Below are 18,588 nucleotides of genomic sequence, written 5' to 3'. Positions count from 1 at the left end.
GTGTTGTTTTTAGATGTGTACATTAGGGGTGGGATGATATATCGATATCGCGATATATCGCGATACTTCCTCCCGCGATAAATAATCGATATACTGCCGAAAAATATCGATATAAAAAAAACGTTTTTTTTTACTCTGTATGTGTGATGATGATGTTGAACTGTTTGATGCTATTTTATGTGTTTATGAATTGAATACAAGGACTATCGTGATATATCGTTGGTGAAATTTCATGCAATATATCATGATATCGCAATATATCGAATATCGTGATATTATTGTTATCGAGGGCTTAATATCGCCACAGATATCGTATCGTGAGATACCCATATCGTCCCACCCCTAGTGTACATCTTATTGAGGTATCTAAAGAGCACAAAGTAAGCTTCTGAACGTGTCAAAGTATCGCTAGACTGTCCATAATTGACAGCCTGACAACCAAATCTTGCGATACTGCCGAGCCAGAAGCGATGCAAGCCGCTGTTTAGATGGCTTATACAGTGTGTCAAAAAACAAGTGATTGGAAACCCCCCCCCCCCCCCCACACACACACACACATACAAGATTTGTGTTGTTAAAATGTTTCAAAAAATATACAAGCCGGGCCGGCTGACATCCATCAGTCCTGACTCCTGTGCAACCAACTCAAGCTGCAGAACATGAGAGGGCTTGGCTCCCTTGCAGAGCCTCTCTTCCCCTAGCAGAGCCTCTTCCCCTTGCAGAGCTGCATGCACAGTATCACAGACACACTGATACACCCTTAAGCAAGCAAGCATGCACGTGCGCGCACACACACACATACTCTCAAATTCTCTTGCTCTCTCCTCTCTGAGAGGAGGGTAGATGACTTGAAACGTGTGACAATGCGCAACAAATAAGGTTAATCATGAAATGTTCTAATCTGATATTGATTTTATAAGTACAACTCAACATTTTATCGTGAGATTGTCGTTGTGTAGGCCTATCCATGTTTTTATTTGTATTTGTAAATTTCCTCCAAATAGCTTCTCTGAGCAACAGCATAACATAAGGGGAAAATAAAATGCATAAAAGAGTGAAATATATTTGCTAGCTTGGCTAACATCATATGCTGAGTAGACCTATTACTAATAATAATGACTCTCTCAATGTGGCCCAAACAATACAGCCTATCTCAAAATGTAACACTTTTAGAAACTCACCTGTGGCCTGTCAGTGGTGGAAAAAGTACTCACATTTTTTATTTAAGTAAAAGTATCAATACTGCAACATAGAAATACTCTGTTACGTAAGTTAAGTAAAAGTCTGGAATTCAAAATTTACTTGAGTAAAAAGTACAAAAGTATTGGTATCAAAATGTACTTAAAGTACCAAAAGTAGGAAGTACTCATTAGGCAGAATGTCCCATTTCAAAAGTTTTCAAATATGAAATGTATAAAAATCATTTTAGAATAGCAGATCTACAAGCTCTCAATGGGTTGCATTGCAAGGCATTGTGAGCTTGTAGATCGGCTATTTTTAAATGGCCGAAATGTATAGGGCTGATGCATGTTTTGAAATAATAATCTAAATCTACAAAGGTTTAAAATAATTGTAATGGAGTAAGTACAATATTTGCCTCTGAGATGCAATGGAGTAGAAGTAAAAGTGTTGAAAATTGGAAATACAGTAAAGTAGAAATACCTCAAAATTGCACTTAAGTACAGTACTTGAGTAAATATACTTAAGTTACTTTACACCTCTGCCTGTAGTCAATCTTCTGCTGGTACCATGGCCTGTCTGTTGTCTCTCTCCTGCTGCTGGGCCTGTCGTCTCTCCTGCTGGTACCATTACATTAGTTGTTTGTCACATGATGTAATATTGTATGCATGCTAGCAGGCTAAGCTAATGTGTCCTTTCTTCATGGTTGTTAATGGTTCTTCTTGAGACCTTACTGCAATTTACTTGCAATCGCCATTTGCCAGAAAAAAACGATTATACTGTAGCAGCATCATAAAAGAGTTCACATCACACAGCTCGACTCCTCGAGCTGTGTGCTCTGTCATCATTAGTGCATCCAAGTCTTGTGTTTGTCAGCCCTCCAAACCGGCTCCTCAAATCACAAGTTATAGCTCTGCGTTTTCTGGCTGGAGCCTGGAGGATGAACGAAGATGGCGCCCAGTAAAGCCATGTGTTCTGTCAGCCCGTTCTCAGACCAATTATCTGTTTACTAACATTGAGACTGGACGCACAGCCAGGTGATTGTTTCACGCAATCAATTCCCAACCTGTTGTTTTGGGGTGCGCTGGTTTCAGTACACCCCCCAACCCCCTCTTGTGTGTTGGCTAGTGAGGCGCGTCCTAGCGAGACCTGGTTTCATTGCGCGCATACTGGTTGCGTGCATACTGGTTCTTATCAGTGTGACGTCGTCTGTGTAAGGGGGTCTATACGTAAATATATTACTGATTATAATTTTATACAGCTAGGCTTACTTTATATTACGTATTCAACAAAATCCCCAAATGTTCACATTTTTATTCATTCATATTATTATAACTGGAACTTGTAGATTGTGTGAGATGTTTACTGCAAGAGTTTGAAAGTAATTGGTCTAAATGTGGTTTATCTTATTTTTCACTTCTAAACAGTTGGTAGCCTATGCATGCAGTTCCTCCATCTCAACTTCACCATTATAGCTACCAAGATACTGGTAAGTACAAGTAGAACTACATTTTAAGAACATTATGCATTGCATGCAATTTGAAACTAAGTGTAAAGTATTGTTATATGCAGATTCAAGACACTGGTTGCTTTGAACTTTCTTTTCCTTGTTATAGCCTATTATAAAGTAGATGTATGACTCAAACACTAACTTTTGTAAATTATTTGTCGTTTTATGAAAATCACTAAGCCTATTAATCATTCATCACATTTAAAGCTACTTGCGTAATTTGCAGTAGGTGTGTTAGTCATCTAAAGTTTAAGTGAAAGTTGAAAGATCAACACATCAACAGTCATGCACAGTAGGCCTACACTCAATAAAACTGTTACCCTAGAGAAAGGTTATTTGCTGCTTTGCATCATGACATGCTTGGGGGAGCAGTTTGATGATTGATTATTGCAGATGTTTGCAGAGGTTGCTGAATCGCTTCTTGCTGCCGCTGTGCTGATAGATGGAGATCATGTCAGTAGCTAACAAAAATTATATTATCCAGACTGACTAGGCCCTAGCTTTGAAAGAACCAGTGAATTGTCCCTAGTCACTAGGGACAATTCACTGGTTCTTTCAAAGCCTGCACTACTGCATGGTTGGATGCCATCTGCTCTCGATATGCTACCACTAACCGCTTCAGTCTTTAGATGTTGCTAGAGTGCAGTCACTAGTTCTTGTGACTCACTGTGCCTGGAGGATACTGAGGAATTTCAAAAATTCTGGCTCAAACAAAGAAAATATACCCGCAATATGACTCCTTTGGTTGGGTCCCCTCTGTACTCGATGCACTATGACAGAAATATTAACCTTCTATGAGCTCTTTGTACAGTAGCACATCAGAAGATTCTTATTCTATAGAATAAGTAATGCAATTACTTATGTATTTTATATATATTAAATACTCTATTTGTATAAGCTGATTGTGAAGTACTATTACTACAGTAGTATCATAGTTTTGGTCTCATCTCAAAGGGGAGAGAAAAAAAACATCACAAAATCTTGTTCCAATTAAGAGAAACGACATTATTACTGAGAAAATAAACAAACATTATCCTTGACCTGTGGGAGATCGCTCATCTATTCTAGATTGATGATAATTGTCATTGCATCAGTCAATGCTGTATCAGCAAGAATAAATTAATATCAGTAGTGTAGAAATGTGCAATGGAACAAAAAAAAGATTGCTCTATCTGTCCCCTTTCTTAAAGCTCTTCCTTATGTGGAATTTATCACACAGTGTGTATTTTGACCATTTACATGTTAGCTGGATAAGGTTTGCCATGTAAACAGTCCACTTCTTTCTCACCTACCTGGACATTCTTCTGTTTCCATCATTCAATGCTTTAACCACAAGACGCCTAGCATCACTGTTCTGGGCATGTCTGTGAAAATAGCAGATCAAAAAAGGAGCAAATAGACCCCTGTGGGAACACAGTCAACTAAGTATATTCGTAGGTTTTAACTGGTAAGTAGGCCTAATCTATAAATGCTTAAATAAACCACAAATTTAACCTAATGTAAAACCTATTTATATTTCACTTCCTGTGTGGTAGTAATTATGCTTTAAAGGTGCTCCAAGTGATATTTCTTTCTTTAGCAAATAAATACATAGGGATACCAATTTCGTCCAATCAGGAGAGAGAACTCACACAGGATAGGCCTACAGGATAAACAAGTGAAATCAGATGTGATTAAACAAATAAATAGGCAGACACATTTTGAATTGAAACACAAGCCAATAAACAATATTTGTGTGGTTCTCTCCTGATTGGATGGAATTTGTAAACCGCCTGAAACGTTCTCTGTTTACTAAAGGTGGAGGGATGGTGAGACCCCTGTTACCGAACAAACACTTTATAGCAATGATTATTTGATAGATCGGAATATATATTACTTTTCTAACCACAAACCTTTTTACCTCTTGCATTTGACAAATTGTTGTGAGAGGGGGAAATAAATCCTGATTGGCGGTTGACCATGGACCCAGTGTAGGAGTTAGGTTACTGCTTCTGATTTTAGGGAGGTTGCTAGAGGAGTACGTGCCGTTGGGTATCCTGGAGTTTAACCACTGACATAAAACACGTGACAGGAACAAGGAGACTGACAGATGGGTTAATATGAGCCAACAAGCTCAAGACGTTGATTTAAGTGACCCATGGGCTTGGGCGATGACTTCACAGGTTGCCAGTGCCTCACAATGTTGTCACAACCCATGTCAGCGTTTAATCTCTGAGACCTCCCATGTCACGATTTGCACGTTTCATTTACTTGCCTCCAAGGCAAGGGTGTGTCCTAAAATGATGTCATACGTCTCCTTAAGAATGTGGGGGATGTATATGTATGTCTTTCGCACTCAAGAGGTGAAGTAAAAACAAAGCAGGAGGAGAGTAAACCAAAACACATGACTCAGGAATGCTCTCGGTATTTACATTTTCACTGACAACCTTAAAGCAAAGTGTCATGACGTGTTATGACATGTTTCCTCTGCTTCGGTTTGCCTCGCAGTATTCTTCCTCTGTGATTGGGTGAAGTGACATTCCACGGCTGGTTGGGGGTTTCAGTTTTTGAGAAGATTTCAAAAGACCGCAGCCAGCATAAATTCATATTGAAGCAATAAATCATCTTGTACAAGAGATTCAATGCTCTCTAATTACCACCATTTCCTCCCCATAGTGCTCTGGGCTAGTGGGCTTTAGTAGTTTATGACTAACTTTACTCCTCCTTCACTTCCTCGTCCAGTCTGTTGAGCGGTGGTGGAGGGAGCAATGTGGAGAATTCTTTTCAGGGACCACACCAAAGTCTTTGGTCACATGATCTTCTTTTCTCCCTGCCGTTCTCCTAAATAAGGAGGTACAATTTGAGTGTGTGTTAGGGGAAAAAAGAGAAGCAGATAAAAGGGGCTGGGCCAGAGAATGATATAGGCGTATCTGTCTTTCTCTCTCTCTCTCTCTCTCTCTCTCTCTTTTTCTCTTGAATGTGGTGAAGTCATTTCTGAATAGTGTGTTTGCTATTTTATACTTTTTCGTAACATAGACACTCCCTCAGTGCAGTCTGTAACTGTGTTGTAACATAGACACTCCCTCTCAGAATACTGTAGTCTGTAACTGTGTTGTAACGGAGAGGAGATTGACCGCTTTTTGAGGAAACTGCAACACAGACAGGACTGAAACCACCTGCATTCACCTCAGTCAGCAGCTACCGAATTCAACCACTGTAAGTACATAGTCCTCTACTTTGCTCCGCCCTAATAACTTTCTCCATTTCCAAACTGTTTTCTGGTTTGTCAGCAGTTGTCAAAATGTTGTATTTTTCTATTTTGTGGGGAGTATCTACTTTAGCACATATTTTGGATGTAGAAGTCTTAGTCTATAGTATGTATGCCCTCACACACTCTTTCTCACGCATTGCTCTATTCAAATGTTGCATGACTTGAATCTAATTACGCAAAGCATACACTTCATAAGCCTTTTCATCAGTACATACCATTTTCTCTACATCCATTGAGTTCCTGTTCACCCCTGAATGGAACCACGTGTCAATCAGGTCATGCCTTATCAAATCTTGTTCCTTATCTACTGATCTCAACATGCTTCGGCTTTGTATGCACAGTAGAAAATCCCAAGGCCCAGCAAACTTTATAGTTCCATGTTAAGTTGGCACGAACAGGCCATTATAAATCTCTTATTAGAGACAAGCCGTGTCAACGGGTTGTAGTTGTGTAATATATGGCCACTCCTAATATGACATACACTACGCACTAGGCTGCTGTAAAGCATAACTGTAGTAGTAAAATTGTCCATGCTTTAGGGATTGTGGGACCTACTGTACATGTATGTTGGTACACTGAAATCCAGTGTTAGTTTAACTCTTGAGACTTGAGCGTAATACAAGTAAATTTTACACCAAAGAGTTCAATTAAACATTTAGCTGTATGTGTCTGCTTGTCAGAGGTTTATTATGTCTCTGTAGGTGTATATCTACTTGTCAGAACATAGGTTTATGTCTCTGTAGGTACACTATATCTACTTGTCAGGACATAGGTTTATGTCTCTGTAGGTACACTATATCTACTTGTCAGGACATAGGTTTATGTCTCTGTAGGTGTGCACTATATCTACTTGTCAGAACATAGGTTAATGTCTCTGTAGGTACACTATATCTTCTTGTCAGAAAATAGGTTTATGTCTCTGTAGGTGTGCACTATATCTACTTGTCAGAACATAGGTTTATTTCTCTGTAGGTACACTATATCTACTTGCCAGAACATAGGTTTATTTCTCTGTAGGTACACTATATCTACTTGCCAGAACATAGGTTTATGTCTCTGTAGGTGTGCACTATATCTACTTGTCAGAACATAGGTTAATGTCTCTGTAGGTACACTATATCTACTTGTCAGAAAATAGGTTTATGTCTCTGTAGGTGTGCACTATATCTACTTGTCAGAACATAGGTTTATTTCTCTGTAGGTACACTATATCTACTTGTCAGAACATAGGTTAATGTCTCTGTATAGGTACACTATATCTACTTGTCAGAACATAGGTTTATGTCTCTATTTGTGAATTCACAGGTTTATGTCTCTGTAAAACAGTAAATGGCGCATTTATACAGAACCTTTATCCAAAGCACTTTACATTCTGCATTACACTCTTACTCTCGTATGTGATATCAAAAACACACTGTAAAATCCTGTGTAATTTAACTCTGAGAGAAGGGACCCATTTGGCTCCACTTGTACACACAGTGCAGAGTATACAGATAGAGCTGGGCTGGTCCCTGTAGCAGCTGCCACTGGATGCTATAGAGAGATATGGGCCGGTACACTACAACAAAATAATTAAACAGCTTAGACATGTTATCTTTGACATTCCCTAATGTCAACATTACAATGGCTTTGTTAATTGGAAGAACATTTCTAAAAGCTTTCTCAGAACTTAACGTTTGTTAGACTGTTTTCTTTGTGAGTCCCATATTGTTTGCAGGAGACTGCAATTAAAAAGAAAATAATTGGCAACTCTAATTGGCTAAAATATTGATATAATTGGCAGGGAAAATTTGGGTGGAGGAAGTTAATGACATCAGCAACCTTCCCACAAAGAGGTAATTTGTGGTGGTACAGGGCACCTCCCTACTTATATGTTTTTGTATGAATACAAAGTAGGGCATTGCAAAGCATGAGGTAGGTTACTCAGCCTGTATATACCGTAGCTAAATAAATAGGAAATCATCATCATAATCATGTTATATTGTTATATTATTAAGAATTCATATAATAATAATTACATAAAATAAAGAAGTGTGATTCATGGTTGTAATTGTTAATACAACTTTTTTTGTTAGAATGATAGCCTTGTAAGCATCGTTCCATGGTTAGAACTATAACATGATAATAGATGCTGTAGTTGGAGATAAATGTAGCAACACACAGACCTACATGACCTATAATTACCTATACAGGTAATGCTATATACACTATTGTAGTTAAAACTGCAATGGTTATCTTTACCAAATAAGAAAACAAATATTTAAAGGTGAAGTGATATTTTGGTCAAAAAGTTAAAGCTCTATATTCTGATAGTAATCATTGTATAGATTGTTCAGTAACAGGGGTCTCCTCCCCATCTCTCCAGCTCTTTAGTAAATGTGGGTTACACATTTCATCAAATCAGAAGAGAGAACCCCACAAAGATCATTTCAGCTTGTGTTCCAGTTCCAAATATTGTCTGGAATGTCTGCTCATATATTTGTTTCATCACTTGTTTTACTTGTTTATCTTGTATCCTGTATGAGTTCTGCCTACTCATTGGAAGACAATTGGTATCCTGGCCGGTTGACTAAAGAGATGGAGAGACAGGGAGACCCCTGTTATTGGACAAACACTCTATACTAGCAATGCCTGCTATCAGAATATACAGTAGAGCTATTTAACACTTGTATTAACAAAACAATATCACTTACAACACCTTTAAGGTAAAATCACAAAAGTATTGTTTAGTTACTGTTAAAACTTTGGACTACTTTACTGAAGTAACACTTATATGGATGCTAGATCTCTTTTAATGCTCATTTTGCATATTTACAGATTAATATCAAACTGGCAAGAGGGACCTGCTAGATTGTTTGTACTCTCAAGATTGGGGACACGTCAAATGATGCTTGACACGCTGTTGCCAAGATTACCAGCTGCAACTTGTTCCCCCCGGTGGCTTGCACCACGTTGTTTTATTCCAGGACACTTGAACAATAGACATACCAGTTGATAGACACAAGCTGTTGTGGGGATCAGACCATTGACCTTGTGATAATGACGTGGTCTTTCTAAACACAAGGCCGCTTTACTGCCGACTCAACTTGTACTGACCTGTCCTGTACCGGCCCATATCTCCTAACACACACAAAACACACACACACACACACACACACGCACACGCACACACACACACACACACACACACACACACACACACACACACACACACACACACACACACACACACACACACACACACACACAGTGCAATTGTAGGGTATTCTTAATCAAAGAGTCGTATAGGCATGGTCTAATCTTGTAACCCCCTAATTAGCAGTTTGCGTGTGGAGCCTGTATACAGTACACAGGTCTGGATATGGGTTAAGGACAGAGGTAATCTAATAGACTAACCCTTCAGACCTCATATCCCTCATTATCCATTCAAAGGCATCCATGCGGAGATGATGTGTCCCTGCATGAAGCCTGTGTTGTTGTTTCTTGGGTGTGTCAGACGGGACACCCCAAAGGGAAAACACTCTTTAATTGAGAAAGAGACATTGGAAATGATGGTGAGAGCAGAATTTGTACTTGGCAATGGTATTTACAATGGTTGCTCTGTCTGTGGCATATCTTGGCAGACAGAGAACAATCCCCTCCTTCGCATACCCCTATAACCACTGAAGTGCCCTTTTTACGGCGTCTAGAAGAGGGTCTGTGTGTGTCTGTGTGTGTGTGTGTGTTTCGAGTCATATGTTATAGATACTGGTATGTCATAATTCATGAATGACTGAATAGCTGACCATTTGAAGTCTGAAATCCACATGGAAGCGACACCGTTATTAGATTCTGTTTTGTTTTACTATTGACTGTTAAACATCTTCATACATCATCTTCCATTTACTATGGAGATATTGTATCACTTTGATTTAAAAGACCAAATACAGTCTGAGCTTTACAGGCATTATACATTAGTCATTCACCACACTTCCTCTACTGTATGCTAGTGTTATGTTGCTTTTGCAGGGATGGTTGGATCACACAGCAGTGTGCCATCTGGTTATCTTGCTTTAGTATAGTAGTGTATACACATAGCTTACCTCTGTGAGGGAGGAAGGAAGGAAGTGACAGCTCAATGTGCAAACAGGATGCAAGGAGTGGGTTGGGTCTGTAGAGGCCGGCAGGAAGTTAGTTCCTGCAGTATTAATAAGAGAGATTGAGCAACCAGGCCGAACGACTCAGAGAAATCACTTTCATTTTTCCATGAAAAATCCTTGAAACGAGATACATGGGCAACTGGCGGCCCGGGGGCCACATGCGGCCCCCACCTTCACTTAATGCGGCCCGCAGGTTATTATCGGAATACTGATATATTATTGATTTCAGCTGTTACAATTGCAAACATGACCCGCTTGAGTTACTTCAGTCTATATTAGTAGCTTAATGACTAGTATTAAAATTCTAGTGTCTTTTTTATGTCCAATGTATTTGTATTTAAGTTCATAAAGTTACATAGCAAAAATAGCAGATCTACAAGCTCAAAACGCGTCGTAGTGCGACACGTTTTGAGTTTGTAGATCGGCTATTTTTGCTATTTCTTAATTGGGATCCTGATTTTTTTTGTGTGACAGAATGGCCTGACAGTATGTGCAATGTGGCCCTCTGGAGTGAGTGTGGAAATATAGTGACCCTTTCCATCATCAAAGTTGCCTACCCCTGTTCTAAGTGATATATCACAGTGTTAGTCCATGGTTTTGACCCACACAGGGTTAATGTGAGCATGTGGATGCACTTTGTTTGCTGTTGTTTACTGGGTAGTCATGAAGGAGCCTGTGCATGTCATATCATCTGAATTTATGCACAGCCCGATGCCGTCCACAGAGAATGAGATAAGGACATGCTGAGACACACAGCACTATAGAACACCAGGCACTTTAGAGCACAGAGAGAAATCTGAAGAATCATATTTGTCTTGAATGCGGGCCAGTACTGTGGGTGTGTGCAGGGCAGGAACCTAAAAGTGAATGATGTTGTATTAAATATCTTCGCTGAATAATGGCAAACACAGATAGGGAGTTTGCAAAGTTTGCTTAAAGTTTGCTTAAAGTTTGCTAACTCTCCCCTTCCAACAGGATCAGCCATGGCAAACAAAGGTCCATCCTATGGTCTGAGCCGTGAGGTACAAAGCAAGATCGATAAGAAGTACGACCAGGATCTGGAGGAGAGGCTGGCTGACTGGATCATAGCTCAGTGTGGCTCTGGAGCGGCCAGGCCTGAAGCTGGCAAGACCGAGTTCCAGAACTGGCTTAAGGATGGCTGTGTAAGTGCCATCTGTTTCACTGTCCCATCGGAGGTTGCATGTCTGTGATCGTATGTGTGTTTATGATATGTTTACGGGAATCTGTTTCTCCAACTGCTTGTCTAATTAAACTCATTTACTCCTGCCCCTCTGTCTCTAGCTTCTGTCTGAACTTATAAACAGTCTATATGGGGATAGTAAGCCAATCAGGAAGGTCCAGAGCTCCACCATGGCATTCAAGCAGATGGAGCAAATCTCCCAGTTCCTCAATGCTGCAGAGAAATACGGCGTCACCAAGGCTGACTTGTTCCAAACAGTTGACCTCTGGGAGGGTAAGACAGTGACACACATTAGAGCCCCATCTGTAGCAATACACTGTGGCCAAATGTAATATCAGCATTTGTCACGCTAATTTGTCAGACTGTGCCACATATGAAATATTTGCTCATTACACTAGCATATTATCGAATTGCAGTCAGCCGCAGTATTAGAAAAAGTTATTGTTCTCTTCCTTGGGGGGCACTCTGTTAATACGAGACCGATGTCTGTGTGACAGGGAAAGATCTGGCCGCGGTCCAGAGGACTCTGATGGCTCTGGGGAGTATAGCTGTCACCAAGGACGATGGGAATTACCGTGGTGATCCCAACTTGTTCCACAAGTGAGTTTTGAACTTTTCTCCCTCCTCCTAGCACTTAACTATTCCCTCTGTCTGTCCCTCTCTGCTGTCCCACCATAAATATGTCAGTGCACTTGAGGAACTTGATTTTGGTCTATTTGTGTGTTTGTGTGCAGGAAGTCACAAGAGAACAAGAGGGAATTCTCAGATGAACAACTGAATGAGGGCAAATGTGTCATTGGCCTGCAGATGGGAACAAATAAGGGGGCATCTCAGGCAGGTATGACCGGGTACGGGAGACCCAGGCAGATCCTCAACAACCCTAACAACAACCCTTGAGCCAGGCAGCCTGCAACCCTCTGGTCCCAAACCTGTGACACTCATACATCTCCCCTCTATAGACCAGTCACTGATGATGGAGAACTGTCTGTCTATTCACTCGACCAAAGACAAGAAATGTGAACAAACTGGACCAAACTGGGGGACCAAGGAATAGAAAATGTACACACATTAGCAACAAAATACACTTTTGCTCACATTTCATATGCCACACACACACACACACACACACACACACACACACACACACACACACACACACACACACACACACACACACACACACACACACACACACACACACACACACACACACACACACACACACACACACACACACACACACACACACACACACACACAAAGACAATTCATTTCAGTTCAGTTCAGCAACAACAACAAAAAACGTTCCATTTAAATACATTCCATTTAAATACATTCCATTTTAAATACACATGTTGCTGGCAATAACACGCGTTATGCAATAATGTGGGTGATGGTTTTAGAATAGTTTCTACTAGCATATTTGGTAAGCTGTCGTGAAATGTTGCTAAGTCCACATGTCAAATAAATATGTTTGGCATTTTTTCCAAAGCTCAGTATTTTTTATAAACATCTTAAATTGATTGAGAATTAATGATTCTGAAATAAAGTTCAATTAATTTTAAAGAAGCCTCTTGTTCTTCGCATCAAAACGAGACCATTGGAAATGTGATTGTGTAAGATTTTTTTGTATTCTTTTTTAAGAATCTACAGATAATACTTGTGTGGAATTCACAATGTAGACTGAAATGCACCCTTTGTACTTTTGAAGAGACTGTTCGAGACAGAGTTGAAGTTTTGGGGTCTTTCCTGGCGCCTTACTGCAGTCCACATTAATGGAGTTATGGATATGTAATATAAAAGAGAGGACTGCTGCAAGAAAAATTGGAACATTTCCCAACAGAGAGAGAGAGAGAGAGAGAGAGAAAGAAATGGAGGGAGGTAGGGAGGGAGGGGAAAGACAAAAAAGAGGGGCGGGGGAGGACGAAGGGTGGGGAAATTGCCTGGCTGGATTTTCCCTGGCTGGGTTTGGCTGGTTGCATGGAACAACAGAAACAAGCAGGGTTCAGTGGAGTGGAGTTTCTCTCTCTTTATCTGGGAGACTTTTTGTTTACTCTTGTGTTTGTGCCTGAGCTCTGACTAAGCTGTTCAGCATGAGGTGACATAGAAACAGGCCAGGGAACACAGAAGAAAAGCAGGAAGAGAAGTGTGCAACAAAAATAGCAGGCGGAGGAAGGAAGGTTCTGGTGACAGAAAGTTATTATAAAGAAAAGGGAACAGGCAGACGGGGGAGCCGTGCAAATAGATCTCCTGATGGAAGGAGTGTAGGTTAACAGATGTTTAACATGGTACTTAGAGCTTGGGGAAATCAGAGCACATTTCCAAAAAAGGACTGATCGTGGCAGAGGGAGGGCATAATAATGTATACGTAAGGACTCCCTCCCTCTCTCCTTCTGTTACTTACTGTAGAAACAGTAAATCAATCAACTCTGAGTGTACAAATTAATCCGTAATGGGTGAGTGTTCCCGCTCCCTGCGTATAACCATTGGGGGCGTTGCTTTTGATGCAAACTTCATATTTCTGAGTACAAGATGTACAGTGTGAAAAATAGACTGGCAGTGGACTTTGTTTTATTTGATATTGATATGCAACATGTAACCAGTCCAACCTAATGTGAATATAATGTTTGGGTAGCTTAATTCAAAGGATATTAACATCCTTTGTGGTCATATATCATTAATTTAGTAATTACTGAATACACTGTACACATACTATGTATACTGTAACTGTATGTCACAGTAATTAATGGAATATGCCACATTAATTCAAATATTCAGAACTGTAAGGAGATAAGGGCATTGAAGGGGGCACCCAGTCCGGATGAAGTTGAAAATGGTAAATTGCAGTCAATAACTGCTATGTTCCCTGTTGGCTCCATCCAGAGCCTGATAAAAGCACTACAGGCAGTGCATACCTAAAGCCACATGTGAAAGGGCGCTGAGATGGAGCTCATCTGGACTTCTACCCTCTGTGGCCTTAAAATCTAATTAGCCAGCCCACAGCAACACATGGCACGGTGTACTCAATGTGCTGTAATCGCTTAGTCTATCTGTAAACAAAATAACTCGAGAATCAAACAAACGGATGTGTGGAGCTTCATGAAAATTGATGCAAATGATCAGTAGGCTTCTATGACGAGATCATAAGCTATTTGGTCAAGATGACATATCTCAAGAATAGAGAGACATAAAGACATGCCCAGGAGTTGTCTTCGTAAAAAAATTTAACTGTACTTTTTATAACTGGACCCATTGCCTGTTTTAATTTTAAAACCCATTTCTAATCACTCATTCGTTCCTCTGAATGGGTGAAAGACTGTTCAGTTGGATGAACGTCACAGTGCCTAGTGCCAGTATGTCCCCCAAAGTTGTGTGTCTGTTTCAGTTCAGTGCACCACCATTCAGTCCACACCTTAGGTTGAGAACTTTGGAAAAATTCCCAAATTCTCCACAGGCACAACCCGCAAAAGTGCCCAGTTTGCTTGCATTCATCCCCTGTATGTAGGGAGACCAGGGACAAACAACACGTAACACTTTTTGTATTTGCCTTCATAATTCACAGACTACTTGAAATATCCTAGTCATCTTTTGCTATAAGAAACATATACAGTATATGTGCCCTAATTAATAATAAAAAAAATTAAGCTTTCACTAATAAGGACAAGACTGAAATATTAATTTGAATGCAATGAGTCACAGTGTTACAATTGCCCCCGTGACGGCGGCAGTTGTAACAGTGGTTGGGGCAATTGTAACACTGTAAAAATAAGTGATATTAACACACTTTATCTCAAATAAAAGCACATCACTAAGTAATATGTATTTTTTATAATTTAACATTTTTACTTACGAATGTTTTATATACATAATTACAATTATTTTGTATTTTTATTCAAATTATTGTTTTTTTCAATTTGTTTTTCTCAAATGTGTCTATTTTTTATTTAAATGTATTTTTACTTTGAAATGTAGTGACATTTAGTGAAATATGTTTATTTAATAACATAAAAGTATGTAATCCCAGACAAAAAAATCTGCTTGCATTGAAAACACATTGTTACAATTGACCCCGGTCACTGTGTTACAATTGCCCCCGATGGGGCAACCATGATAAAATCCCATATTCTAGTAGAAACAGGCTGCTGGCGTTAATTTGTGACCAATAACATAGAGATACAATTCATCTAAATTTAAATTAGCTGACATCTTATCTTTAGACAGCAGAAGGAGAATACCGTACACTCAAAAATTTACGTTTACACCTCAAAATCAGTTTTTTGTTGAAAACTTCTGCTGAGATGAAATGATCATTCTATCCTTCCATAGGCAGAGAGAGGACCCTACTGAGCATGTGCAAAAGAAGTCTCACCCCTCTAGCTTATTTCTAATTAGAATTTGCCCCCTGTTACTTTTGTCCCCAGTCTCCCTATGTCTCCAAAATGTGTGTGTGTCTGTCCACGGCTAATCTCGCAAACCACTACACTGATCAGCATAAAATTATATCTGTGAATTTATAACCTCAGATCCACCATCGCACCAGTCTATGGCCAGTCTGGAGCCATACTTGGAGGTCAGTATGTCTGTTCTCCATGTTTACAAGAATGACATATTGATGACGCCATGACACACTAATAGTAAGTTGTAACTTGCCAGTATCCATAGCTATAGATTGCACAAGGAAGCCACGCCTGCATTAGACCCTGGCTTGTTTGCATTATGCATCTTCCACATAAGTGATCAAATTGTCTTTAATGAAGGAAATGTTGTTTCTTTCTTTCTTGTATAGGCTACTTTCTATTTAGTAAGGACAGCACTGGCAATTGTCCTGCTAGGAATTGCATCCTTAGTCTTCAGATGATACATGTACATCCATCCATCCATCCATCCATCAATCCACCCCCCCCCCCCCACACACACACACACACACACACACACACACAGTTCTATTACTCAAATATTCCACATTCCACACATTTTAAGAACAGACAATATGTATATAAAATATTGTATTCCGGTGTCTTCAAAACAATAACATCACTGTATTTCTGAGATGTTTTATTTGCTGTTTGTCATGTGTAAAGCAGAGAATTGTAAACCAAAATGTATACAAAGCATCAACAGATACAGTATATCAGAGGTATGGCAGGAGGTGACATGTGACTTCATTCTGATATTCATGTAGCCACTGAATGGAGCAGTTATTATGTGCCTCAGCAGGGTTTCATCACTAGCATCAACTGGCTTCTTGTTTGTGTGCATTAGCTGAATGGAGTGGAGTGGTTTTGCAGCGGTCAGCTTAGGCCTGGACGGCCTTGCTGATGGTCTCGTAGAGGGACATGAACCTGGTCTTCAGGTCCTCCATGTAGGGCTCCAGCTTGGTCTGCATGTCCTGGGTATGTGGAGTGATTTTGTCCTTAACCTCTCCGACAGCCTTGGTCAGCTGCTCCTTGTACTCCTCAACATAGGGAGTGGCCATGTTCTTCAGCTCCTCCAGACGATTGGTCAGCTTGGCGCGGACAGCCTCGATCATTGGCACAAGCTTGGTCTTGGTTTCCTCCACGTTAGCCTCCATCTTGACGCGCATCTCATCCATGACCGGCTGCAGCTTAGCTCTCAGAGAATCCACTTCTTTCTGGCTCTGGGTCATATACTCCTGGATGACGGGCTCCAGCTTAGCGCGGTATTCTTCGGTGTGCCTCACCAGAACCTCATGAAGCTCCTGACGCTTGGGCTCGAGCTGAGTGCGCAGGTCCTCGACGTCAGCCATTACCCTCTCGCGCATTTGCTTGGTGGACTCCAAGAACTGGGTTGAGAAGGTCTCGCTGTAAGGGGTCAGGGTCTGGGCATACTCTTGAAGCTTGTCCATGCTCTGAGACAGCTTCACCCTGAGAGAGAGAGAGATGGAAGAGAAAGGATGGAAGGTAGGTACAGGGAAGATATAAAAACACAATGTCACAAACAGGAGATTGGTCTTAAAAAGACAAACAAATAAATAAGATAATAATGAAAAAATAAAGAATTCTGCATGAAAGATTGCTGAACCATATTAGTCTCTTACTTGTACTCAGCATACTCGGTTCCATCGAGGTGGTCCAAGGCCCCCTGGGCACTGTCCTTCACCTGGTTCAGGTACATCATGACAGCAGCCTGGACGTGCTCAAGCTGGGAGGGAGCATCACTCTGTACATCTGAGGCCTGGGAGCCTGCATGGAGATGGCATCATACAAAAGGCAGAGAATTGAGCTACTGTAAAGGACAGGCAGAAACCGCACAAGACGCTTTGACACTGAAGTAGGAGTAATAGAAGTGGATTAAATGATTACTAACCAACAGCGAACAAGAGGGTCAATGCACAAGCCAGAAGTTTCATGATGAATCCCTGAGAATGACAATGAACAGGCATTAAAATGATTCTATTTCTGACATCAGAACTTGAATTCATACATTAAATCACGTAGCTAAAAAACATCTTTGGAAACTGTCTTTCATGCAACTGCAGCTTTAATTCCTCCAAAGTATTTTTCAATCGACCACCATGTTAAGCATCTTCTCTCTGTGGCTGTGTCTTACCTGGGGGGTTGCTGCTCTGTGAGATTGAGGACGATCCACGAGGCTGGATGTCTTTTATAGGTCCGTGAGTGTGGATGTGTTGCCCTAAAGGTGGACCTCAGCCCCTCAGCACCTTGTCAGGACTAGATCAAGGGTCATTAACTGAGGAAATAGGCAGGTTTCAGAATTATTATGACTGAGGCTAGGACACTGCAGATGTGTGGAGCTTTATCTTAAGTTGTAAATACCAACTGCACACACCCTCAATAATCTTACCAAAGTCCATTTTAACAGATGACACAACCAAACGCGTCATCCTTGCAAGTGGTACATTTATAATATAGTATCTAAAATAATCTAGTAACTAAAACAGTTGCGTTTTACATAGGAGGATACAGTATATGTGCCAAATCCTGAATATCTGTGAATATTTGTTTTAGTTAGCTGGACAAATGTTATTGACTTGCAAGATTAGAATGACTCAACAATAGTTTATCTTTTGACCTAAATTAAAGACGTATACCTATGTAAGTTAGTGCATGGCCTTAAAAACGGTTAATACAGAATAGAGATGTGTCATCATTTCGTCTTCCATTTTAAATACATGTTCTCCGTTGGGGTTAACTCACCAACAAATAGAACACTTTTATCAGGAGAATTTACAGTGATCACCAAATTACTTGACTGAGCTTGACTGAGCTTCAGGTAGAATCAACACATTGATCAATTTCTTTTTAGCAACTGATGACAGGGTGATCAA

At 40.3% G+C, this 18,588-nt stretch overlaps 2 protein-coding genes across 2 annotated transcripts; one reads left to right on the top strand and one right to left on the bottom strand.

The window, feature by feature from the left end:
• The first annotated feature begins 5,620 nt into the window (after positions 1-5,620).
• On the top strand, positions 5,621-12,485 carry LOC308090266 (transgelin-like). The gene is made up of 5 exons (XM_080435344.1): positions 5,621-5,884; positions 11,054-11,241; positions 11,381-11,552; positions 11,777-11,879; positions 12,014-12,485. The coding sequence occupies exons 2-5, from the start codon at positions 11,062-11,064 to the stop codon at positions 12,174-12,176; spliced, it is 618 nt and encodes a 205-aa protein (XP_080291470.1). The 5' UTR covers positions 5,621-5,884; positions 11,054-11,061; the 3' UTR covers positions 12,177-12,485.
• A 4,007-nt stretch (positions 12,486-16,492) lies between these two features.
• Positions 16,493-17,649, bottom strand: apoa1a (apolipoprotein A-Ia; the record flags this gene model as incomplete). The annotated part of the gene is made up of 3 exons (XM_080435338.1): positions 16,493-17,164; positions 17,338-17,482; positions 17,607-17,649. 3 exons carry the CDS (start codon positions 17,647-17,649, stop codon positions 16,576-16,578), a joined length of 777 nt encoding a protein of 258 aa, XP_080291464.1. The 3' UTR covers positions 16,493-16,575.
• Between the last annotated feature and the right edge of the window lie 939 nt (positions 17,650-18,588).

Source organism: Gymnoscopelus braueri, assembly GCF_963280865.1.
Source record: "Gymnoscopelus braueri genome assembly, chromosome: 8".
NCBI lineage: Eukaryota > Metazoa > Chordata > Actinopteri > Myctophiformes > Myctophidae > Gymnoscopelus > Gymnoscopelus braueri.
This window is presented reverse-complemented; position numbering and strand designations above follow the sequence as displayed.

What these genes read in the sequence shown, in the direction of transcription:
- LOC308090266 (XM_080435344.1), top strand. Translation starts at nt 11,062, where the DNA reads ATGGCAAACAAAGGTCCATCCTATGGTCTGAGCCGTGAGGTACAAAGC. An exon ending in AACAGTTGACCTCTGGGAGG is followed by an intron (nt 11,553 to 11,776) that starts GTAAGACAGTGA and finishes TCTGTGTGACAG; the next exon opens with GGAAAGATCTGGCCGCGGTC. An exon ending in GATCCCAACTTGTTCCACAA is followed by an intron (nt 11,880 to 12,013) that starts GTGAGTTTTGAA and finishes GTTTGTGTGCAG; the next exon opens with GAAGTCACAAGAGAACAAGA.